Below are 24,452 nucleotides of genomic sequence, written 5' to 3'. Positions count from 1 at the left end.
TTAAAGGCATGTTTCAAAGTAGCTTTTTAAGTCCCGGTGGTCATTGATTTGGTTCTTGTGTGTCTGACAGTATAAAAGAATTCTGAAAGACAGGATGCAGTTCCAGAGGAGGTCTCTGAGGACCGGCCTTTGAAACTGTTTATAGAGCTAAGATTCAAATGCTCTCAGATGAGGTGTACCAGAACTCCTTTCAGAGAAGAAATCTTTTTAAATACAAGTAGAAATTATAAATATTGAATAATAATATGCATATTATATTTTTATATTTAGAAAAGTATCAACTTTTTATAACTACAAATGGTCATGACAGCACCATTAGATGGCATTCTAGCTGAAGAGAAAACACAATTTTTGTCTTATTATGAGATACTAATTTATCACTGCATTTAGATCTACCAGCCATTTGAGGGAGTTAGAAGTTAAAGTAAATAGCTGTAACTTTAGGTAATCTCTGCATATTTTGATCCAAATATGGTAAAGGGCAGGGCTAAAGCAGGGAGTGCCCTATAATAAACAGGGCTCAGACTTGCAACAGAAAATTAAAATACACTCCACTCAAGAGAACTCTGCACTTTGCACTTTGGTAAAAGTCTCATTTAGGTTTAGATTTCTTAAGAAAGTAAGTTTTCTTTGCTCTTTTTTCTTCCAAATTGCAGAAATCAGATAAAAATTACTTGATAAAATGACTTATCATGTTGTTGAAGATCCCATAAAAAATGTTGCTATCTTTGGAGGAACTCATGCGAATGAGCTAACAGGAGTATTTCTGGTTAAGCACTGGCTAGAGAATGGCGCTGAGATTCAGAGAACAGGACTGGAGGTAAAACCATTTATCACCAACCCAAGAGCAGTGAAGAAGTGTACCAGATATATTGACTGTGACCTGAATCGAGTTTTTGACCATGGAAATCTTGGGTAAGACTATATATTGTGAATGCATGTGTGTATGTGAAAAGTGGTATATGTGGGAGAAAACACATGTGTGTGCTATTCGTGTCTATACATATAGTGGCTATTGCGAATAAGATCACTTTCACTTTAATCACACTCCATTATGAATTATTCATTTCTCTAAACTGGGCATTAACATGCTCTTTCATAAACCTTTTTAAGCATCAGACTATCCTTCACTAATTTTTTAAATGTATTCTGTACAGACTGACCAATGTTTTATTTTTAAATCTATCTTTTAAAGAACAGAATTAATAGTCTTTTACATTAAATTAGTGTTTGGTCACTGTACTTGGGTACATATGTATTTGTTAGCTTTCTAAGTGATTCACTACTATGTTTTCATGCAACTATATTTATGATAGTACATAAAGTTCTAGTTAAGAAAAATGTTATGTTTTGATTAATATTTGTTTAATGAAAGTATTCAACTATAACACTCCAGGTATGTTTTGATTAGTTATTTTTGCCTCTGTTTACATTATTATAGCTACTATTGTAGATATGTAGATTCCTAAGTATTTTCTTTTTACCACTTCTTTAATTTGTCTAAAAATATTATTAAATACCTACTTTTCACGGGGCACTGTGCCAGGTACTGTGGAAGTACAAAGCTATGTGCAAACATGGTTTCTACCCTTAAGGAGTTCATAGACGAGTAGCTAAGATATAAGATGGGGCCAGGAACTACTAAAACAGCACTGCTTTATGTACTCATTTTCTAATAATTGCTCATTTGCATCTAGAGGGTTACTTAAGTATAATCTCACCTCAGATCAAAAGTTGGTTACTGCCCTAACCGGTTTGGCTCAGCTGATAGACTAGAGCGTCGGCCTGCGGACTCAAGGGTCCCAGGTTCGATTCCGGTCAAGGGCATGCACCTAGGTTGCAGCCACATCCCCAGTAGGGGGCGTGCAAGAGGCAGCTGATGGATGTTTCTCTCTCATGGATGTTTCTAACTCTCTATCCCTCTCCCCTCCTCTCTGTAAAAAATCAATAAAATATATATTTTTTAAAAAGTTGGTTACTAATTTTAGTACAAATATGCCACACTTTATGGAATAGATTTTTTTCCAGGGCAATTAGACATCAGTCATACTTTGTATATCCAATCCTATTTTTACTAGCATAAATTTTAATTTCAAAAATGCTTTATCTTCATGACTGAGGTTATATCAATACAACTAAAGTTTATCTATTCACTTAAAATAGTTAACTGACTAGTATTATAAGAATTTGTTGAAGTATAACTCCTATAGATAACATGTTAACTTCTCAATAACTCTTAAATGGACTAGGATGAGTTTTCTTGTTATGACCGCTCAGTAGTATGCATTTCAGTGAGAGCAGTCTTTTAAATTAAATTTGCCTTCTACTTCTTACATTTTAACATTATTCAGAGGCTAGACAGTTCTCTCTCAGGGTGGTTATGGGCATTTATGAGATACATAAATTGATTTCCTTCTCCTGTCCTTTCTCTCCCAAATTAGTTACTTTTTCTGTGTTCTCCATCTGGTATGATTTAATGGAAAGAGTTTGTCCCATGTACCCAGGAGAACCTGGGTTCAAATCCTGGCTTTCTCATTCACTAACCTTGGACAAGATACATTGCTTTCCTCATTTGATAAAGTTGACATAGTAACATTTACTTATATAGCTGTTTAAAACCTTAAACGAGATAAAGTAAAGCATTTAGCCTAATATCTGGAAGACAGGAAAGATTAACTATTGTTTTTGTTTCCTTTGAGTTTTTGACAATAACTAGGTAGTTCTAGTAGGAGATCATAATGTAGCTATTCTTCATTGCTCATTGAAGGAAAGCTGAATGCTTTGATTGCCAGGCATGGAAGCAGCATAGCTGACATTGTTATCAAAACTGAGAGACCTGTCTTGAATTCTCATTCAAAGACCTGGACTACAGGGTTAGAAACAACATTCTTTAAGAGCAATACTAAGCTAAACAGTAAGTGTAAACACTGATTTAAAAAAACAAATAACCAAATCCATTCTGAAGGAAAATGTATTTCATATTCTTTAATCATGGTTCTTGAGAATTCAATGTACATTTTACCCAGGAAGCTATGCATCATTCAATTTATATGTAGTTTATTTATGTTTTCAAAGCTTTAAGAACAATATTGGATTTTAGAGTATGTTTTATAAAGCTGTCTTACTAATTTTAGTTGATATAGTAAAACATATTGAAGACATTATTGACTCTCTAGCAGCAAAGAAAACAAAACATATGGTCTTGACATAATAAGAAAGATGTTTTCAATTCATTTCAGACTTCTTTGGCTCCATTACCCTGCTATATTTATCTTATTGAGCATCCTTCCCTTAAATATGCAACCACTCGTTCTATAGCCAAGTATCCTGTTGGTAAGTCATATTTCACATTGTCACAACTAAACAAAGTATGTCCTACATGAAACTCTGAGAAAATTATTTTTTTTTTTTGAGGGAGAAAAAATTCTTTATTGATAAATAGGTTATAGTAAAATAAAGTGATGTGTTTTTGGGGGGAATAAAAACTCTGAGTCCTAGTGTCTCTCCACCCCGCCTCTAGCTCTTGGCTTCTGCCTTCACCCTGGTCTCTTTGGATGATGAGGCCGTGGTGGACGTGCCAGGCCTTCTTGGGCCCCTGGGGACCTCTGTCTTCCTGGTCAGTGGTTCAGGTACCATCTTGGACTCGCTGTCCTTAGGAGCAGCAGCAGCTTTGGCTTTCGACCCTTTCCTGGCCCCCTGGGCAGTGGCCTCTTTAAGGACCTTGTTCCCTGTCTTCTTTTTGGCCGGGGCAGTCACACCATTTTCACTCTTGGGGACTGTGGGTTTTGAGCTCCGAGTCCCAGCCTTGGTCTTCCTGTGGGCCTTGGCATCTGGGCTGTCCTTCTTGCCTTTAATCTTTAACTTCCCATGGGGCCCGCTGGCACCAGGAGGGGCCTCTGTGGCCTTGTCTGGCTGTTGGGGGGCCTTCCTGGCCTTGCCCCCTCTTGCCTCTTCGCCCTTAGTCTGGCCATCTTTCTTGGGGGCCTCCTCCTTGGCCTCACCAGGTCTCCGGGGGGCCGACACGGTGGCTGTCTTCCTGGGCTGGATTTTTTTCTTTTACTTGGGAACTAACTTGAAGCTGCCAGTGGCCCCCCTGGCCCTGGAGTTGATGGGCCTGATGAGGAGGCCGCGCTGCATGCCCGTGTCCAGGGCCCGCTTCAGCAGGTACTTGAGCCGGATGGCGTCCACCGTAGGGTACTTCTGCAGGATGTACAGCTTGATGGCCATCACCGAGGTGCCCCGGCGCTGCTTGCCCGCCTGCAGCGCCTCCAGCACCATGCGCAGCATCGGGGGGTTGCGGCGTGGTGGTGGGACGGCATGTTGGCGCGGGCCTGGCTTGAGAGTCCCAGACCATCCAGAGGTGGAGGTCATGGAGGTTAGCGAGGCCGAGGAGATCAAGGTGTCACTGGAGGCCAAGCTCCCGGGAGCCATTGCAGGCTGACACAGACACAGAGATCTATTTTTAAAAAATATTTATGGCTACCTTAACTCATCACTGTGACTTATAATGATCAAGTAGTAAGCAAACTCACTCTGGGCAGGTTCAAACTATATAAAATTTCCTCAATTTCACTGAGCAACTTTCTGCATTTCATGTGGGAAACAATAAGCTGAGAGAACTTGAGTCTTTTATAATGTACAATAAACACGCCTGCCTTTTGCTCCAAGGAAGACACCATTCCTGGTTTTCAATACTGTTCACTATATAAACGTTCTTGAAAAATAATTTGGAACCAAGGCAGTCAGCGATTTGCTGGTAAGATGTGCAGAAACACAAAAGATCCATGGAAAGTCTTCTCCCAACATCCCACTTAGCCCCTTCTTTGCAGTAGAGTGTCCCATAGCTATTATCCATTCACGTGTTCGCCCTATCAGTTACTGGGCTGTGAACTCATCTTTACTTTTCAGAACCTCCAGCATGCAAGCAAGCACTCTCATAACCCTCTCACACAGAGGGTCTCTTATTCTATATTCCATTCTCTTTCCTAAATGCCCTATTAGCATAACTGTTGGCAGACTGCACTATAATCATTAAAATGGCTGTCACAATTTTACCAAGAGCAATTTAATTTCAAAACAAGTTGTCACCCTAGCTGGTTTGGCTCAGTGGATAGATCATCGCCCTGTGGACTAAAGAGTCCCGGGTCTGATTCCAGTTGAGGGCATATGCTTGGGTTGCTGGCTCTATCCCTAGTGGGAAATGTTCAGATGTAGCCAATAAATGATTCTTTCTCATCATAGATCAGTGATGGCGAACCTACGACATGCGTGTCAGAGGTGACACGTGAACTCATTTTTTTGGTTGATTTTTCTTTGTTAAATGGCATTTAAATATATAAAATAAATATCAAAAATATAAATCTTTGTTTTACTATGGTTGCAAATATCAAAAAATTTCTATAGGTGACACGGCACCAAAGTTAAGTTAGGGTTTTTCAAAATGCTGACACGCCGAGCTCAAAAGGTTCACCATCACTGTCATAGATGTTTCTGTCTCTCTTTCCCTCTCCCTTTCTTTATGAAATCAATAAAAATCTATATATACAAAAGGCTAATATGCAGTGTCCCTGCAGGAGTTCGACTAGGAGACTGGGAGTTCTATCGCTTGCTATGACGTGTGCTGACCACAAGGGTGTGGTGTGGAATGAAGGAAGGCTCTGGCCAGCAGCCAGAAGGCCCCGATCAGCCCTGATTGCCTGCCAGGCCTACGGACCCTAGCCATGCAAAAACCTCTTGTATATAATAAAAAAAAGTTGTCACACAATGTAAGCAAATTTAAAATCATTTTGCTTACTTAATCAGTGGTACTTTTGGTGCATAAACAAGGGTTCAGTTAGAGCAAGCTAAATATCCAAGTCTAGGTAATTATTTGAAACAAATTAATGCTTAACAATAAGGGATAGAAAACCTGTTTTTCTGTGACACCAAATAAAGCATATGATTCCCAAACGTTGAAAGAGCAATCTTTTTTTTTTAAATTAAATCTTTATTGTTCAGATTACATTTGTTCCTCTTTCCCCCCCCCATAACTCCCCTCCTTCCAGTTCCCGCCCCACCCTCCGCCCTCACTCCCCACCCACTGTCCTCATCCATAGGTGCACGATTTTTGTCCAGTCTCTTCCCGCATCTCCCATTCCCCTTTCCCCCCCAAGAATAGTCTGTCCATTCCCTTTCTATGTCCCTGATTCATTATAATCACCAGTTCATTCTGTACATCAGATTATTTATTCACTTGATTCTTAGATTCACTTGTTGATAGATGCATGTTTGTTGTTCACAATTTGTATCTTTACCTTTTTCTTCTTCCTCTTCTTAAAGGATACCGTTCAGCATTTCGTATAATACTGGTTTAGTGGTGATGTACTCCTTTAGCTTTTCCTTATCTGTGAAGCTCTTCATCTGACCTTCAATTCTGAATGATAGCTTTGCTGGATAAACTAATCTTGGTTGTAGGTTCTTGGTATTCATCACTTTGAATATTTCTTGCCATTCCCTTCTGGCCTGCAAAGTTTCTGTTGAGAAATCAGCTGACAGCCGTATGGGTATTCCCTTGTAGGTAATTGAGTCTCTTTCTCTTGCTGCTTTTAAGATTCTCTCTTTGTCGTTTGCTCTTGGCATTTTAATGATGATGTGTCTTGGTATGGTCCTCTTTGGATTCCTTTTGTTTGGAGTTCTCTGCGCTTCTTGGACCTGTAAGTCCATTTTGAAAGAGCAATCTTGGTGTATGATGTCTGTGGGGCAATGCTGCTCTTAGCTAGAATACATATCTACTGATATGTTTGGCAGCTTTTTATATCGCAGTATATATTTGCCCATCCCTTTGACTATATTATGATTTTTTTAATTTTGGCAATATTGAATAAAATTTAAAGAAAAAACCCAAGATCTTGCAACTATAACATAACTGATTTTTTATGTTCTCTCCTAGTCTTCATTCACTTTGCATAGAACTTGTACATGTAAATGTTAGGCTTTAGTTTATGCCCAACATTATGTCTCAAATAATTTTTTTTTAAATATATTTTATTGATTTTTTACAGAGAGGAAGGGAGAGAGATAGAGAGTTAGAAACATCGATGGGAGAGAAACATCGACCAGCTGCCTCCTGCACATCTCCCATGGGGGATGTGCCCGCAACCCAGGTACATGCCCTTGACCGGAATCGAACCCAGGACCTTTCAGTCCGCAGGCCGACGCTCTATCCACTGAGCCAAACCGGTTTTGGCAAATTTTTCATGATGCTACATGGCCTAACTTTGTACCAATTTTTCATGATTGGAATTCTATATCTTGATATATTGAAATGTTAATTTTATACTCTAATATATAAATGTGACTATCTCCCCGTTCTGTACCTAGGTATATATAGAAGTTGGTCCCCAGCCTCAAGGTGTTCTGAGAGCTGATATTTTGGATCAAATGAGAAAAATGATTAAATATGCTCTTGATTTTATACATAATTTCAATGAAGGTAAGTAGTAGGCGGGAGTTATCTTAATGGTTAGCGTGTGCATGTGTGTGTGTGTGTGTGTGTGTGTGTGTGTGTGTAAATATATCAGAAAAGGAAGATGGGCCCTAGCCAATTTGGCTCAATGGATAGAGCATCAGCCTGCGGACTGAAAGGTCCCAGGTTCGATTCCGGTCAGGGGCATATGCCCTGGTTGCGGACTCGATCCCCAGTAGGGGGTGTGCAGGAGGCAGTGAATTAATGATTCTCTCTCATCATTGATGTTTCTATCTCTCTCTCCCTCTCTCTTCATCTATGAAATCAATAAAAAATATATATTAGAAATGGGATGAGCACACATGCTAACTTCACCGCTAAATACTGAAATAGCAATTGTAGCCTATATCAAGTTTGCCATGCTCAGGATATTAGGTGTCTTTTAAAAGTTTATTTACTTAAGCCATTCCTCAATGACCAGAATAGACACATTCAAGAAAAGCCATTACCAATTAAAGCTCTCCTAATTTTCCTATTAACCCCATTTTAAAAAAACAACGATATACTAAGAAATACAAATGTCCAAAAAGCATATGAACAGATGTCCAATATTACTAGTAATTAGAGAAATGCAAATTAAAATGAGAAAGCATTTTCTCCCATTAGAGGAGGAAAATATTAAAACCTGATAATATTGTGTTGGTAAGGGTGTAGGAAAGGGGGATGGGAAAGACATGCTAAAGAATAATTTTACAGTATCCACTTTTGAAAATGCACAAATCCTATGATGCAGCAATTCCACATCTCAAAGAAACACAAACACATGCACACCCAATATGTCATCTACAAAGGTGGCTTCCATAGCATTGCTTGTGCCAACAAAACAATAGAAACAACCTGAGTATCCATCAGTTGGTAAACAGTCACACTACCATGGAAGGAGCTTCAAAATACATTGTTAATTAAAGAAAGCAAGTTGCAGACCAAAAAATGCAATATACCAATTTCCCCAAAACAATAATAAACACTTGCTAGAATATGTATACATATATATGTTAATGTTCAGGGAATGTCCTTAAAGAAAATACACCAAACTGTGATTATTGAGGAGAAGAGGAGGAGGAAAAACAAGTTAAATTTGTTTTAATTGTTTCCAAGAAGAATTATGTGTTGTAATTAAGAAATAAGACCAGCTGGTGTGGCTCAGTGGTTGAGCGTCGACCTATGAACTAGGAGGTCACGGTTCAATTCCCGGTCCAGGCACATGCTGGGGTTGTGGGCTTGATGCCCAGTGAGGGGTGCGCAGGAGGCAGCCTCTCAATGATTCTCAAGGGAATGAATCCAAGAATACTATACCCAGAAATGCTACCATTCAAAATTGAAGGTGGAATCAGGAGCTTCACAGACAAAAAAAAGGGCTAAGAGAGTTTATTACCACCAAGCCAGCAATGCAAGAAATGCTAAAGGGACTGCTATAAGAAGAAGCAACAGAAAGACAAGAAGAAACACAAATATTAAGAATAAAAATGACCACAAAAAAGTACTTTTCAATAATAACATTAAATGTAAATGGATTAAATGCTCCAATCAAAACACACAGGGTAGCTGAATGGATAAGAAAACATGATCCATACATTTGCTGTCTGCAAGAGACCCACCTCAGAACAAAGGATTCACACAGAGTGCGAGTGAAGGGATGGAAAAAAATTTTTCAGACAAATGGAAATGAGAAAAAAGCTGGGGTTGTGATACTTATATCTGACAAAATAGACCTCAAAGTAAATGCCATAACAAGAGATAAGGAAGGCCACTACATAATACTAAAGGGAGAAATTCAACAAGAAGATATAACTCTGGTAAACATATATGCACCCAATACAGGAGCACCCAAATACATAAAACAACTTCTGGAAGATATAAAGGGAGAGATCTATAGCAATACAGTCATAGTAGGGGACTTTAATACCCCACTGACACCACTGGATAAATCCTCTGAACAAAAAATCAGCAAAGAAACAGCAATCCTAAATGACTCTCTAGATCAGATGGACTTAATTGACATCTTCAGAATATTTCACCCCAAAGCTACACAATATACATTCTTCTCCAGTGCACATGGGAAATTTTCAAAGATAGACCATATATTAGGACACAGGCAAAGTCTCTTCAAATTCAAGAGAATAGAAATCATAACAAGCATCTTCTCAGATCACAATGGCATAAAACTAGAAATCAACTACAATAAAAACATTGAAAAAAAATCAAACACTTGTAGGCTAAATAGCATGCTATTAAACAATGACTGGGTTACAGAGAGATCAAAGAAGAAATAAAAAGCATCCTGGAAACAAATGACAATGAAAACACAACAATCCAAAATCTATGGGACACAATGAAAGCAGCCCTGAGAGGGAAGTTCATAGCTCTACAGGCCCATCTCAAAAAACAAGAAAAACTGGTAATAAATGATCTAACCCTACAACTCAAAGAGTTAGAAAGAGAGCAACAAGAAAAGCCCACAGTATCCAGAAGGAAGGAAATAATAAAGATCAGAGCAGAAATAAACGACATAGAGACCAAAAATCAATCAAAAAGATCAATGAAACCAAGAGCTGGTTCTTTGAAAGGATTAACAAGATTGATGAACCTCTCTCCAGGCTCACCAAGAAACAAAGAGAAAGGACCCAAATAAACAAAATCAGAAATGAAAGAGGTGAAGTAACAACAGACCCTACTGATATACAAAAAATTGTGAAAAAATACTACAAACAACTCTACTCCAACAAACTGGACAACCTCGATGAAATGGACACATTCCTAGAAAAATACAAGCTTCCAAAACTCAATCAGGAAGAATAAAAAAACCTGAATAGGCCAATAACTACGGATGAAATTGAAACAGTAATCAAAAAGCTTCCAGCAAACAAAAGCCTTGGACCCGATGGCTTCACAGGTGAGATTTACCAAACATTCAAAGAAGAACTAAAGCCAATACTTCTCAGACTATTTCAAAAAATTCAGGAGGAAGGCACCCTTCCAAGCTCTTTCTATGAAACCAGCATTACCCTAATCCCAAAACCAGATAAAGACACCACAAAGAAAGAGAATTACAGGCCAATATTCCTGATGAACATAGATGCTAAAATCCTCAACAAAATTCTAGCAAACTGGATCCAACATTACATTAGAAAGATCATACACCATGACCAAGTGGGATTTATTCCAGGAATGCAAGGCTGGTACAATATCTGCAAATCAATAAACGTGATACATCACATAAACAAGTTGAGAGACAAAAATCACATAATCATATCAATTGATGCAGAAAAGGCATTTGACAAAGTCCGACACCCTTTCTTGATAAAAACTCTCAGCAAAGTGGGAATAGAGGGATCACACCTCAACATAATAAAAGCCTTATATGACAAACCTACAGCCAACATCATACTCAATGGACAAAAACTAAAACCATTTCCCTTAAGAACAGGAACAAGACAGGGATGCCCACTTTTACCACTCCTGTTCGACACAGTACTGGAAGTGCTAGCCAAAGAGATCAGACAAGAAGAAGAAATAAAAGACATCCAAATTGGAAAAGAAGAAGTAAAATTGTCATTATTTGCAGATGACATGATACTGTACTTAGAAAACCCTAAAGACTCCATCAAAAAATTATTTGACCTAATAAATGAATTTGGCAATGTAGCAGGATACAAAATTAATGCCAAGAAATCTATGGCATTTTTTTGTGCCAATAGTGAACTTACAGAAAGAGGAATTAAAAAAACAATGCCATTTACCATTGCAACAAAAAAATTAAGATACCTAGGAATAAACTTAACTAAGGAGGTAAAAGACCTCTACCCAGAAAACTACAGGACATTGAAAAAAGAGATAGAGGAAGATATAAACAGATGGAAGAACATACCATGTTCATGGATTGGTAGAATCAACATCATCAAAATGTCCATACTACCCAAAGCAATCTATAGATTCAATGCACTCCCCATTAAAATACCAACAGCATATTTCACAGATCTAGAAAGAACTCTCCAAACATCCATCTGGAATTAAAAAAAAAAAAAAAAAAACAAATAGCTGCTGCGAGCCTGAGAAAGAAGAACAAAGTAGGAGGGATCTCAATACCAGATATCAAGCTGTATTACAAGGCCACTGTTCTCAAAACTGCCTGGTACTGGCACAAGAACAGACATATAGACCAATGGAATAGAATAAGAGAACCCAGAAATCGACCCGAACCAATATGCTCAATTAATATTTGACAAAGGAGGCAAGAACATACAATGGAGTCAAGACAGTCTCTTCAATAAATGGTGCTGGGAAATTTGGTCAGACACATGAAAAAAAATGAAACAAGACCACCAACTTACACCATACACAAAAATAAACTCAAAATGGATAAAGGACTTAAACGTAAGACAGGAAACCATAAAAGTATTAGAGGAATCCACAGGTAGCAAAATCTCAGATATATGCCGAAGGAATTTCTTCACTGACACAGCTCCTAGGGCAATGGAAACTAAAGGGAAAATACACAAATGGGACTGTATCAAAATAAAAAGCTTCTGCACAGCAAAAGAAACCATCAACAAAACAACAAGAAAGCCCACTGCATGAGAGAACATATTTGCCAATGATATATATCTGATAAAGGTTTAATCTCCAACATTTACAGGGAACTCATACAACTTAATAAAAGGAAGATAAACAACTCAATCAAAAACTGGGCAACGGACCTAAATAGACACTTTTTGAAAGAGGACATACATAAGGCTGAGAGACAAAACAACAATGAGGTACCATCTCACACCTGTCAGAATGGCTATCATCAACAAATCTACAAATGACAAATGCTGGCGAGGATGTGGAGAAAAAGGAACCCTCATTCACTGCTGGTGGGAATGCAAACTGGTGCAGCCACTGTGGAGAACAGTATGGAGTTTCCTCAAAAAAACTAAAAATGGAACTTCCATTTGACCCAGTGATCCCACTTCTAGGAATATATCCCAAGAAACCAGAAACACCAATCAGAAAGGATATATGCATCCCTATGTTCATAGCAGCACAATTTACAATAGCTAAGATTTGGAATCAGCCTAAGTGCCCGTCAGCAGATGAATGGATTAAAAAATATTGGCATACCTACACAATGGAATACTATGCTGCTGTAAAAAGGAAGGAACTCCTACCATTTGCAACAGAATGGATGGAGCTGGAGAGCATTATGCTAAGTGAAATAAGTCAGTCAGAGAAAGATAAATATCACATGCTCTCACTCATTTGTGGATTATAATGAACATCATAAACTGATGAACAAAAACAGACGTAGAGACAGAGAAGCATGAATCAGATGCTCAAAACTCAGAGGGAAGGTAGGGGAGGGTGGGGGTGAGGGGGAGAGATCAACCAAAGGACTTGTATGCATGCATATAAGCATAAGCGAATGGATGTGGACAACAAGGGGTGAGGGTGAGGGCAGGATTGGGGGGATGAGAGGACATTGGGGAGATAAGGACACATTTGTAATATCTTAATCAATAAAGGGAAAATTTAAAAAAAAAAAAAACTCATCAGCCCTAGCTGTTTTGGCACAGTGGATAGAGCGTCAGCCAGCGGACCAAAGGGTCCCGGGTTTGATTCTGGTCAAGGGCATATACCTCAGTTACAGAATCCTCCCCGACCCAGGCCCTGCCTCAAGCCTCACCACCCTATCACGTGCAGGAGGCAACCAATCGATATGTTTCTCTCACATCAATATTTCTCTCTGTTTTTCCCTCTCTCTTCCACTCTCTCTAAAAAAATCAATGGAAAAATATCCTTGTATGAGGATTAAAAAATAAAAATAATAAAAGTCTCATCAAAGTGAATTTAGTGGAAATAAACCTTAACACAAAGAAACCAACTAAATCCAGAGTGAGAAAAGTAAGGAAACAGCCAAAATCAGAGCAGAAATAAGTGAAATAGAGCCAGAAAACAACAGAAGAAAAATAAAACAATTAAACTAAGAGCTAGTTCTTCAATAAAATGGCAATAAATACATCTATCAACAATTGAATCTAAAAATCAAGATAAATGAACAAGGGATCTAATGAAAATAAAGTGATCAATAAAATAAAACCAGAGGCGTGGGAACATGGAACTGACTGACAAATCTCAAGAGGGAAGGGGGAACAGGAAGAGATTAACCAAAGAATTTATATGCATCCTAGTGGCCCGGTGCAGGAAATTTGTGCACAGGGGCGGGGGGGTTGGTATCCCTCAGCCTGGCCTGCACCCTCTCCAATCTGGGACCACCTCGGGGGATGTCTGAACCTGCAGACATCCCTCTAACAGTTCGGGACCACTGGCTCCTAACTGCTCACCTGCCTCCCTGCCTGATTGCCCCTAACCACTTCTGCCTACCAACCTGATCACCACCTAACCACGTACCTGCCAGCCTGATTGATGCCTAACTGCTCACATGCAGGCCCGATCGCTCCCAACTACCCTCCCCTGCTGGCCCAATCGCCCACAACTGCCCTCCCCTGCCAGCCTGATCACCAACAACTGCCCTCCCCTCGCTGTGTGGAGCCATAGGACCCCCAGGCTCATGGCACAAAGCAGCCGCCGGACCCCGCCTCAGCGGTGCACGTGGCCATCTTGTGGTGGCCTTTTTTGTGGCGGCTATCTTGTGGTGGCCATCTTGTGGTGCCAATCTTGTAACAACATCACAGGCAAGGGCCACCTAGGCTTTTATTAGTAGAGATATGCATTACCTACGGACACAGACAATAGGGTGGTGAAGGCCCGAGGCAGGGCAGGAACTGGGTGGAAGGGGATAACGGGGGAAGGTGAGGGACATCTGTAAAATGTCAACAATAAAGATTTTTTTAAAAGGTCAATATTTTAAAAGAATCATAGTTAATATCCCAATAATAATATCAATATTATGTCACTGGATATAATTGTACAAGAATTCCATTTTATATCCCACATATGAAAGAAATCGTGGTTCTTAACTTTTTCTGTCTGACATATTTCACTTAGCATGATATTCTCAAAGCCCATCTATACTGTTGCAAATGGCAGTATTTCATCTTGTCTCATCTATCATAGAAATGTACACTTGAAACCTATAAAATCTTATTAACCAATGGCACTCCAATAAATTTAATAAATAAATAAAAATTCAAGTTTCACCATCATATAAAGAAGGAAGTTTTCTTTTTACAAAGGACTCTTCTCAGGGCTCCCTTCATGTCTCTGTTCCTCAGGCTGTAGATGAACGGGTTCATCATGGGTGTCACCACAGTGTACATCATAGCCATGACTATGTCCTTCACAGGAGATTTATCAGCTGATGGGCATAAATAGAGACCAATAACTGTCCCATAAAACAATGACACCACAGCCATGTGGGAGCCACACGTGGAGAAGGCCTTGCGAATACCTCTAGCAGAAGGGACCTTGAGGATGGATAAAACAATTCGTGCATAGGAAGTGATGATGAGTAGGAACGGGATGACCAGAATGAGCCCTCCCATGATAAATATCACCAACTCATTAACTTGAGTGTCAGAGCAGGATAGCTTCAGCAGAGCAGACATGTCACAGAAAAAGTGAGGAATCACATTGTCGGCACAAAAACACAACCTGGCCATGAGCAGTGTGTGTAACATGGCATGCAACGTGGTCAGCCCCCAGGACAGAGCCACTAAGGAGAGACAGAGCTTGGGGCCCATGATGGTGGTGTAGTGCAGGGGGAAGCAGATGGCCACATAGCGGTCATAGGCCATGGCCACAAGGAGGAAGCTCTCCAGATCTGCAAAAAACAGGAAGAAGTACATCTGGATCAGGCAGCCTGCATAGGGGATGGATGGGTCTTGGCTCAGCATGTTGTGCAACAATTTGGGAATGGTCACTGAAGAGAAACAGATATCAGACAGAGACAAATTGCTAAGAAACAAATACATGGGCGTGTGGAGTTGAGAGTCCAGGCGAATCAGGAAAATGATGAGGAGGTTCCCCAGGACGGTGGTAAGATACATGGCCAGGAACAGGGCAAAGAATAGGTTTTGTTGCTCTGGCTCAACCGGCAGGCCCTGGAGGAAGAAGTATGAGATGACAGTTTGATTTCTTCCTGTCATGTTCTGTGTCCAGTATCTTTAGGAAAAAATAACAGTGTCCATTAAAAATCTGAATGAAAATGAACATATTTCTTTAATATATTTTATTGATTTTTTGCAGAGAGGAAGGAAGAGGGATATAGAGTTAGAAACATTGACAAGAGAGAAACATCAATTAGCTGCCTCTTGCACACTCCCTACTGGGTATGTGCCCGCAACCAAGGTACATGCCCTTGACTGGAATCGAATCTGGGACCCTTGAGTCCGCAGGCCAATGCTCTATCCACTGAGCCAAACCAGTTAAGGCAAAAAATGAACATATTTCTATGATATATGGTCTGTTAGCTATTCTGCAATAATTTATTTCATTCTCATTATTTCTAACAACACTCTCTGTTACCACAAATATATCACCAAATCTAAGCCACTTTTCAAACTTATTTTCTCATTTTTCATTAATTAACATGTCACAATATTCCTCCCTTCGAATCTCTTATCTTCTATGTGATCACACTGGTTCTTCTGATACTTCCCTGGGCACTTATTCTCAAAAGCTGTGATTGGTTTCTACTCAAACAGGTTTTGTTTTTTGTTTTTTGTGTTTGTTTGTTTTTTGTTAATCCTCATCTAAGAATATATATATCTATATATTTTTTTTTTTAGAGAGAGAAGCAGACGGGAAAGGAAGAGACAGAGAGAGGGAAACATCGGTGTGAGAGAGACCCATCAATTAGTTGCCACCCGCATGCACCCCGACCAGGGGCCGGGGATCGAGCCTGAAACCGAGGTACATGCCCTTGACCAAAATCGAACCCAGGACCCTTCAGTCCACAGGTTGATGCTCTATCCAGGGAGCCAAATTGGCTAGGGCTCTAACAGTCTTTTTTTTTCTGTTGAGAACATTAGCTGGTATTCAGTCTTTTTATTGTTGACACTATTACAGATGTCCCTCACCTCCCCCTTTTTACCCACCTTCCACCAGCCCTGGCTCCCCCTTCTCTCCGGCCAACACCACACTGTTGCCTGTGTCCATGAGCTATGCATATATGTTCTTTGTCTCATCTCCTCGCCTTCTTTCATCCAGTCCCTCCCTCACCCACCTTCCCTCTGACAGCTGTCAGTCTATTCCATGTATCCATGCCTCTGGTTCTGTTTTGTTCATCAGTGTATTTTGTTCATTAGATTCCACATATAAGTGAGGTCACATGGTATTTGTCTTTCTCTGAATGGCTGATTTTGCTTAGCATAATGCTCTCCAGGTCCATCCATGCTGTTGCAAAAGAACTCCTTCTTTTATAGCCATGTAGTAGTCCATTGTGTAAATGTACTATATATTGGTGTTTCTTTGGGCTTTTTCTTAAACACTATTTCTTTCTAAGTCTCCATATACAGCCCTAAAGAGCTTGCGTATCCCATGGCATCAATTGCCATATAAATCTCATGGGTAAAATTCTGCCACCTTCAGAACTGCATCATCAGTTGCTTAGTGATTATCTCCCGATGTAATATCACAAGCATCTTCAGCTCAACAGATCCCAAATGAAATTCATAATCTCACCCTGCCCCTCTCCCGACCCACTCCTCCAAGTCTCTCACATCTCAGTAAAAGAAATTCAGACCCAAGTCATCAACCTCCCAAGTCTCCACAGATAAGGTGAGAACCCGCTGCTAAGTCCCCACAGCACTCAGTCCCATTGGGATTATTTGCTTATAGCTGTCTTCCCTACTGGATCATAAACTCCTTGCAGGAAAGGCCATAAACTGCAGCAGGGCCAGCACCTGGCACAGTGCCTCGATGTAGCTGGTGTTTCATAAATATTGGCTATGCTTCAGTCTGAGACATGCATCCTTCCAACTTACAGACAGCAAACTCCTGTTAAGTTAGAATATCTACTCCCACTAAATCCTCTCAGAACAAGAGCTGACTAGTTTTTGGCACTTTATTACAGAATTTCCAGATGTAATCTCAGACTTCTAGAAAATATTAGACTACTTCAACCACACTACTCTTTATCAGGAATAGAGAACCCAGGATATACATCCACATTGTCATTCCCTGCTTGTGCTGATATCCACAGTACATGATGACATTGCTGTGAAAAATAAACCTGATGGAGAGGTTTTGTAATTTCGGGTGGGGGGAGGGGAGGAAAATGAAGGAATAAAGATAATTTTTACCCTGGGGACCTCTAGTTCTTCTCCACATATCCATACCTCAGAATGTGCCTCAGAGCTGACAAAGCTGAGGAGCATTAAGGGATATGGGCTGAGTCGAACTGCTGGGATTTCCATCCTGCTGGTGCTGTTTCATTGAGCCACATTAATAACTTTTTACATGTAGACATAATGTGTTGGCTTTGCAATAGAGAAAACCATCAAGTGAAGTTTCATATACCTCGTGTCTCAGAATTTTACAGCCTGTAAAACAAGTGGGACCCACCTCTGGTGTCAAGAGTTTCACTAGGAACCGCAAGCCAGAGAGCCAGCACTTGCAAGCTGCTGCCACCGATCAGGCTTCTGAGCTTCGGCTGCTCAATCAATGATGCCTTGTCCTCTTAACCTGGTGAAGCAGTAGTTAACTGCACATGAGAGTAGTGCTTCTAAAGATGTAATATGCATGTAAACTACCTGATAAAAGCTGGTTTTGATTTAGTCAGTCTGTGGTGATGCCTAAAATTCTACATTTTATAAGCACAAATTTTATATTTGGTGATGCCAATTCTGCTGGTCTTTGCACAACACTGAGTAGCGAGAACATGCAACACATTTTAAAATGCAGATTACTGAACCCTCCCCCAATAAATGTAATCAGAATGTCTGGGGAAGGAGAGCCAATCTAAAATATCTTAATATAATTCCTTATGTAATTCAAATACAAGGCATCCCAAAAATCTATATACACACTTTAACAGCTGATAGTTCAATTTTGAAAATGAAATGTATTTTAATAACACTGCCTTTATAATTATTCAAAGTGTGTGTATGCATTTTGAGGACACTCTATATATATATGGTCAGTCAAGGATTAAGAACCTCTGTATTGAAACGCTTGCCTCACACAGATGTCTGTTGTTGAAATGATACAATCTTAAGAGATACATTACCTAGTAACATTTATGAATGCTATCATTAAAACTCGTGAACATCAGTCAAAATATTTCTAGAATATGAACAAATCTTGAAAGGCTGAGATGTGGAGAATGATTTTTACACTTGAAAACCTATCCTGCAGAACAACACGAAACCCTCTGATTTGAAGGACCCTACAAGACCAGCTCATTCATCCTTTGTCCAACTTACCCAGTCTGTCTGAGGGTGATTACAGGACCCTGGCCTGAGATCCTGCTCCCTTTTATTCACTAAAGCATGTGAAGTAACAGCCTCTGTAGTCATCATCTGTGTCTGCAACATCCCTTCTCACTTCTCCCATCTTCACATCTGTGGACTTAAGGGGCCCTGCATCCCAGAGGAGGCTAGATCCTGGAGGAACTCATTAAAGACAAAGTAATTCTGTAGGACTGTTCTAGCACAATGCTCTCAGAGTCCTGGAACAGTGACTGGTTATAGTCACTGATCATACCTGACTATAGTTTGGGGGAAGGTAAGGATGGAGAGAAGCTCATGTATGGACGATTAAACACTATCTGTTTAACGGACATTAGGCATGTAGGTCTGGAGCCTACATTTTCAGAGGCGAAGGAAAATGGTTGGAGAAGCCAACTAGAAGGGACCAGAGTATAAATATACTAAAATATCTTAGGAGTGTAGGAGGCTTTACCTGGTGAGTAATCAAAGTGCCATGAAAGACATATATTTTGGAAAGATTCCCAAGGTGGAAGAATCTCTTACTATAATCCAATTTCCCATGAATATACCCAAGGGGAGAGATACATCTGCGGCTAATAAGGATTTGACTTCTATTACCTAACCATATGCAGACACACGGAAAGGACAAGAATAAGATACTCTCTCCCAGATTATGCTCAATCTTCCTCAGGCCAAGATAGAAGAGAAACTCAGATTTGCATTCCATTAAGGCACATCTAGCTTCTTACCCATCTAGGAAAACCTAAACAGCACCCCACCACTACCATTATCTCTACTACTTTACAGATGTGTCAGATTACCTCATTCCAGCTCCTCCTTACCCTGCAGTTGATCACAAGGCCATAGCTAAGGGTATAACCTTCCATACCTATTCCATCTTCACTTTGTCATCACCTCAGCTGAATGGGGTTATTTACATTCAACCTTCATTCCTTGGCAATCTGAATCCTCAATGTTATTGCCTTTGAGTTGTTATAGTTTTTAAATTAACTTTTACTAAGTGGTACCCCAAAGAAACTCCTAGGTATCCAACATGGTCTTTCCTTTTCTCGTGTAGAGAAACCCAGTTTTTGTGGGAGTTTTTTGTTAATTTGGATTGAATTACCCAGACAGTACAGTAACTCCTTTGTTTGCCTATTGGTTCAGTGACCCAAAATGGCCAAGTGACCATCTCAGCTTCCAGTAAAAGAATCACTGGAGCAGTATGTACAAGTGTTCCTCCCTCAGAATCTGCATCGGATGCTTCTTGTGTACCACTTCACATTCTCTGACCTAATTTTCATTCCAGCCAGTTCTGCACAGATTCAACCAGCTTCACATAGATACAACTTGACAGCATTACCTCAGGCCTGCTCTACCTGCTTCTTTTGTCCTCCCATTCCTACCATGGGGTTTCTCTGATTCCCTGGAGTAGAATATCATGGGAGGTCAGCTTAACACTCATACACACACAACCTGTAAGTGTAAGGGTGTTAATTTATCTTTATTGTATTACAATAAAGTATTACAGATGTTCTTTTTTTCCCCATTGACCTCTTCTAGTCCACACTATTATGTGTGTCCATGGGTTATGCATATAAATTCTTTGGTTAATCTCTTCCCATCCACCTTATGTAACAGATGCTGAGAGATGTTTAATATATGCTTCTCCTGTTTTCACTTAGGTGGATGGTCCTATCATGCATTTCATCAAGGCTTATTCCTTCCTCGTGGTGGCCAGCTCAGTAAGCCACCCCACTATTGGTTCTCCCTTTTTCCTTACTTACCGCCTCTACTGTCACTTCTCACATGAGATAATATTCCCAAATAAACTACTAGCAAATAAGACTTTATCTCAGTCTCTGCTTTTTGGGCAACCCAAGCTATGACAGAATCTATGATCTCTAAAACAGGAGAGCCCAAAATTGTGAGGGTGGGAAGCAAAAATTCTGTGAGTATATTACTTGATCTGATGACAGAAATTGGTCCTGCTACCACATCCGTTAATTCCCAGACTCGTGAATCATGGCTATGGGGGAAAGAGCATCATATATGGGTTCCTGGTTCAAAGTATATACCATATTCTATAGGACTTCACACCAATCTTTCTGGATGAAATCTCCCAGCTGTCACCACAACTGAACCTTTGTATAGGCAGTAGCCTTAAAGCTAGAAAAGAACATGCTATCATCCTCTGCATCCTCCTTTCATGCACCTTCCAGGGGATCCATCCACCTTGCTTATACTTGGTTGATGCACAGAATGGTGAGCAACAGAGATTTAATGAATGAGGGCAGAAAGAGAATGTACAGAGGAAAGGCAAGAGTGCAGATATGTTTCAGAAGAACAAGGCTGGGGAAATAGAGAATTAAGGAAATTATGCACATATATACACACTAGAGGCCCAATGCACGAAATTCATGCAAGGGGTTTGGCCGTCACAGCCCCAGCTTCCTCTGGAAGGTCGTTCAGCTATCTGGTCTAATTAGCATATTACACTTTTATTATAGGTAACAAGAAATGTGCAAGATTTTATTTTTTAATATATTTTATTGATTTTTTACAGAGGGGAAGAGAGAGGGATAGAGAGTTAGAAACATCGATGAGAGAGAAACATCGATCAGCTGCCTCCTGCACACTCCCTACTGGGGATGTGCCCGCAACCAAGGTACATGCCCTTGACCGGAATCGAACCTAGGACCCTTGAGTCCACAGGCTGATGCTCTATCCACTGAGCCAAATGTGCAAGATTTTCATGAACAAATTTATAAAACTTTACTAAAAGACTAAGAGAAGATCTAAATAAATAGACATGAAATACTCCTTAATGAGAAGATGTACTATTAAAACTTTGTCCACTCTCCCCAGTGTAGTTTATAAATTTAATGCAAACCTAATCAAAATTCAACAGGACATCTTTTATTAAATTTATTGGGGTAATGGTTAATAGGCTTACATGGGTTTCAAGGTGTACAATTCTGATACATCATCTGTATATTGCATTGTGTGCCCATCACCCAAAATCAAATCTTTCATCATTGGATAAAGAAGATGTGCTACGAATATATAATGGAAAACTACTCAGCCATAAGAAAAGATGAAATACTGCCTTTTGTGACATGGATGGATTTTGGAGACTATCATGCTAAGCAAAATAAGTCAGACAGAAAAAGTTAAGAAACAAATTATTTTACTCTTATGTGGGATATAAAACTGAAAGCAATAAATGAAAAGCAAACAAAAATTCATAGACACAGACAACAGTATGGTGTTACCAGAGGGAGGGGAGGTGGGGTAGTAAAGGGTAAAGGGAGCTAAATATATGATGTCCAACAGGATTTTTTTAAAGACTTTAGGGAGATATCTGTAAGAATCCCTAAGAAATCAATCAAAAAGTGTTTAAAATAGACATGCTTGCACATTTGATTTTATAATAAACATAGTATTTCAAATCAATATGAAAATGATGTACTATTCAAGATATGGTGTTGAAATATTAGCCACCTATTTGGGGGGGAAAAAGAAAGTTAAACCTCTATGTTTGCAATCTAAATAAAGGTAACTTCTAAATGAATGAAAAAAATATCCTCGGGTGAGGATTAACAAAAAATAAATGAATGAAAAAGCAAAATATATAAAATAGGATTAGAAAAAATAAAAACTTTAGCATAAAAAACTGTTTAAATATTTTCCATATCATTTCCAGTGGTTTCAGTATCACTTATTGAATAGTCTCTTTTTTCCACTGATTTCAGATGCTATATCACTAAGTTCTTTATATACTTGAGGCTATTTTCCTACTTTAAATTCTGTCCTATTGATCTGTCTATTCATAAACCAGTACCATATTTTTCATGAACAAATATGCTTTAATACATGCTGGTTTTAAAATGTCTGTCAGAAGAAAATGTCGGAGGAACCAAGATGGCGGCATAGGTAAACACCGGAGTTTGCTGCCTCACACAACCACTTCAAAAATACAACTAAAAGACGGAAAGGATATCCAGAACCACAGGAAGGCTGGCTGAGTGGAAATTCTACAACTAGAAGGAAAGAGAAAAGCATATCGAGACTCAGAGGAGGCGGAGTGCAGAAGTAAAATACTAAGGTGCGGAGTGCATGCAGAGCAGGCTGGCGGCTGAGGGCGTGGTTGTCGTTTTCAATTGGGAGGGAGTCTCAGGCTCTGAGCTCCAGTTCCGGGCGAGTCTCTAGGGACCCACACTCATACGGGAGAAGTGGGACTGTCTGGCCTCGGTCAGAACCCGAGGGCAGCTTTCTTTTAGAGGGGCTTGCAGTGATTACCCAGACACTGAGAAGCAGAGCCTCTGAAGGCAAGACTGAGAGCAGCCATAACTGCTAGCCCCACCCTGTTGATCCCATGGGACCTGCCCCGCCCAAGCCCTGCAGGGAGGCTTTTGCTGGATAGCCTCAGGCAAAGGCTAGATTACCACCTCCCTAGAGATCCAGGAGCCAGGAAGCCCAAAGGTCAGAGTGGGACCATCCAGTTTTCAGCTCTGTGGAACCATAAAAGACACACTCAGGGGGCAGACTCAGTGAGCACCAAAGCCCCATTGAAGCAAGTCTTGCCCCAGAGGAGTGTCTCCAGCACAGAAGTTCTCCCACTGCAGACACAGCTGATTCTCACAGCCAATTGGCCTGGAGGTCAATTCTTCCCAGTGATAACTACAACAATCAAGGCTTAATTACAACAAGACTGTGCACAAAGCCCACAAGGGGGTGCACCAAGAGTGTCTACCTCAGGTAATTGGGACACTTAGCACAGAAAGGCACTCTATCGACACAGCGAAGCATAAAAAATGCCGAGACAAAAAAACAGGACACAAATGACAGAAATGGAGGAAAGTAAACTGCTGGATATAGAGTTCAAAACCACACTTTTAAGGTCTTTAAAGAACTGTCTAGAAGCCGCCGATAAATTTAGTAAGGCCGTCGAAAAGACTGGTGAGACCCTCGATATTGTGATAAAGAACCAACTAGAAATTAAGCATACACTGACTGAAATAAAGGATATTATATAGACTCCCAACAGCAGACCAGAGGATCGCAAGAATCAAGTCAAAGATTTGAAATATGAAGAAGCAAAAAAACCCAACCGGAAAAGCAAAATGAAAAAAGAATCCCAAAATACGAAGATAGTGTAAGGAGCCTCTGGGACAGCTTCAAGCGTACCAACATCCAAATTATAGGGGTGCCAGAAGAAGAGAGAGAGCAAGATATTGAAAACCTATTTGAAGAAATAATGACAGAAAACTTCCCCTACCAGGTGAAAGAAATAGACTTACAAGTCCAGGAAGCACATAGAACCCCAAACAAAAGGAATTCAAAGAGGACCACACCAAGACACATCATAATTAAAATGCCAAGAGCAAAAGACAAAGAGAGAATCCTAAAAGCAGCAAGAGAAAGAAAATCAGTTACCTACAAGGGAGTACCCATACGACTGTCAGCTGATTTCTCAACAGAAACTTTGCAGGCCAGAAGGGAGTGGCAAGAAATATTCAAAGTGATGAATACCAAGAACCTACAACCAAGACTACTTTATCCAGCAAAGCTAT

The 24,452-nt window shown here is 40.0% G+C and overlaps 1 protein-coding gene, 1 long non-coding RNA gene and 1 pseudogene across 3 annotated transcripts; 1 reads left to right on the top strand and 2 right to left on the bottom strand.

The window, feature by feature from the left end:
• Positions 1 to 549: 549 nt before the first annotated feature.
• Positions 550 to 20,710, top strand: LOC138993775 (uncharacterized). Of its 2 annotated transcripts, XR_011468340.1 has the most exons (6): positions 550 to 619; positions 776 to 915; positions 3,240 to 3,333; positions 7,360 to 7,471; positions 16,234 to 16,357; positions 20,562 to 20,710. It is a non-coding gene; the product is annotated as an uncharacterized lncRNA (long non-coding RNA). The 2 variants fall into 2 exon arrangements; XR_011468339.1 differs by lacking the exon at positions 550 to 619 and having other exon boundaries at positions 626 to 915.
• LOC138994968 (histone H1.8 pseudogene) lies at positions 3,517 to 4,431 on the bottom strand (annotated as a pseudogene).
• Positions 14,647 to 15,591, bottom strand: LOC138994132 (olfactory receptor 1E2-like). The gene has a single exon (XM_070393810.1). It carries the CDS (start codon positions 15,589 to 15,591, stop codon positions 14,647 to 14,649), a length of 945 nt encoding a protein of 314 aa, XP_070249911.1.
• Positions 20,711 to 24,452: the final 3,742 nt, after the last annotated feature.

The sequence above is a fragment of the Myotis yumanensis genome, unplaced genomic scaffold (genome assembly GCF_028538775.1).
Source record: "Myotis yumanensis isolate MYYU_CA2020_CCGP unplaced genomic scaffold, mMyoYum1.0.hap1 SCAF_16, whole genome shotgun sequence".
NCBI classification, from domain to species: domain Eukaryota; kingdom Metazoa; phylum Chordata; class Mammalia; order Chiroptera; family Vespertilionidae; genus Myotis; species Myotis yumanensis.
The sequence above is the reverse complement of the archived record's forward strand: the minus strand, read 5'-3'. Positions and strand labels throughout refer to the sequence as shown.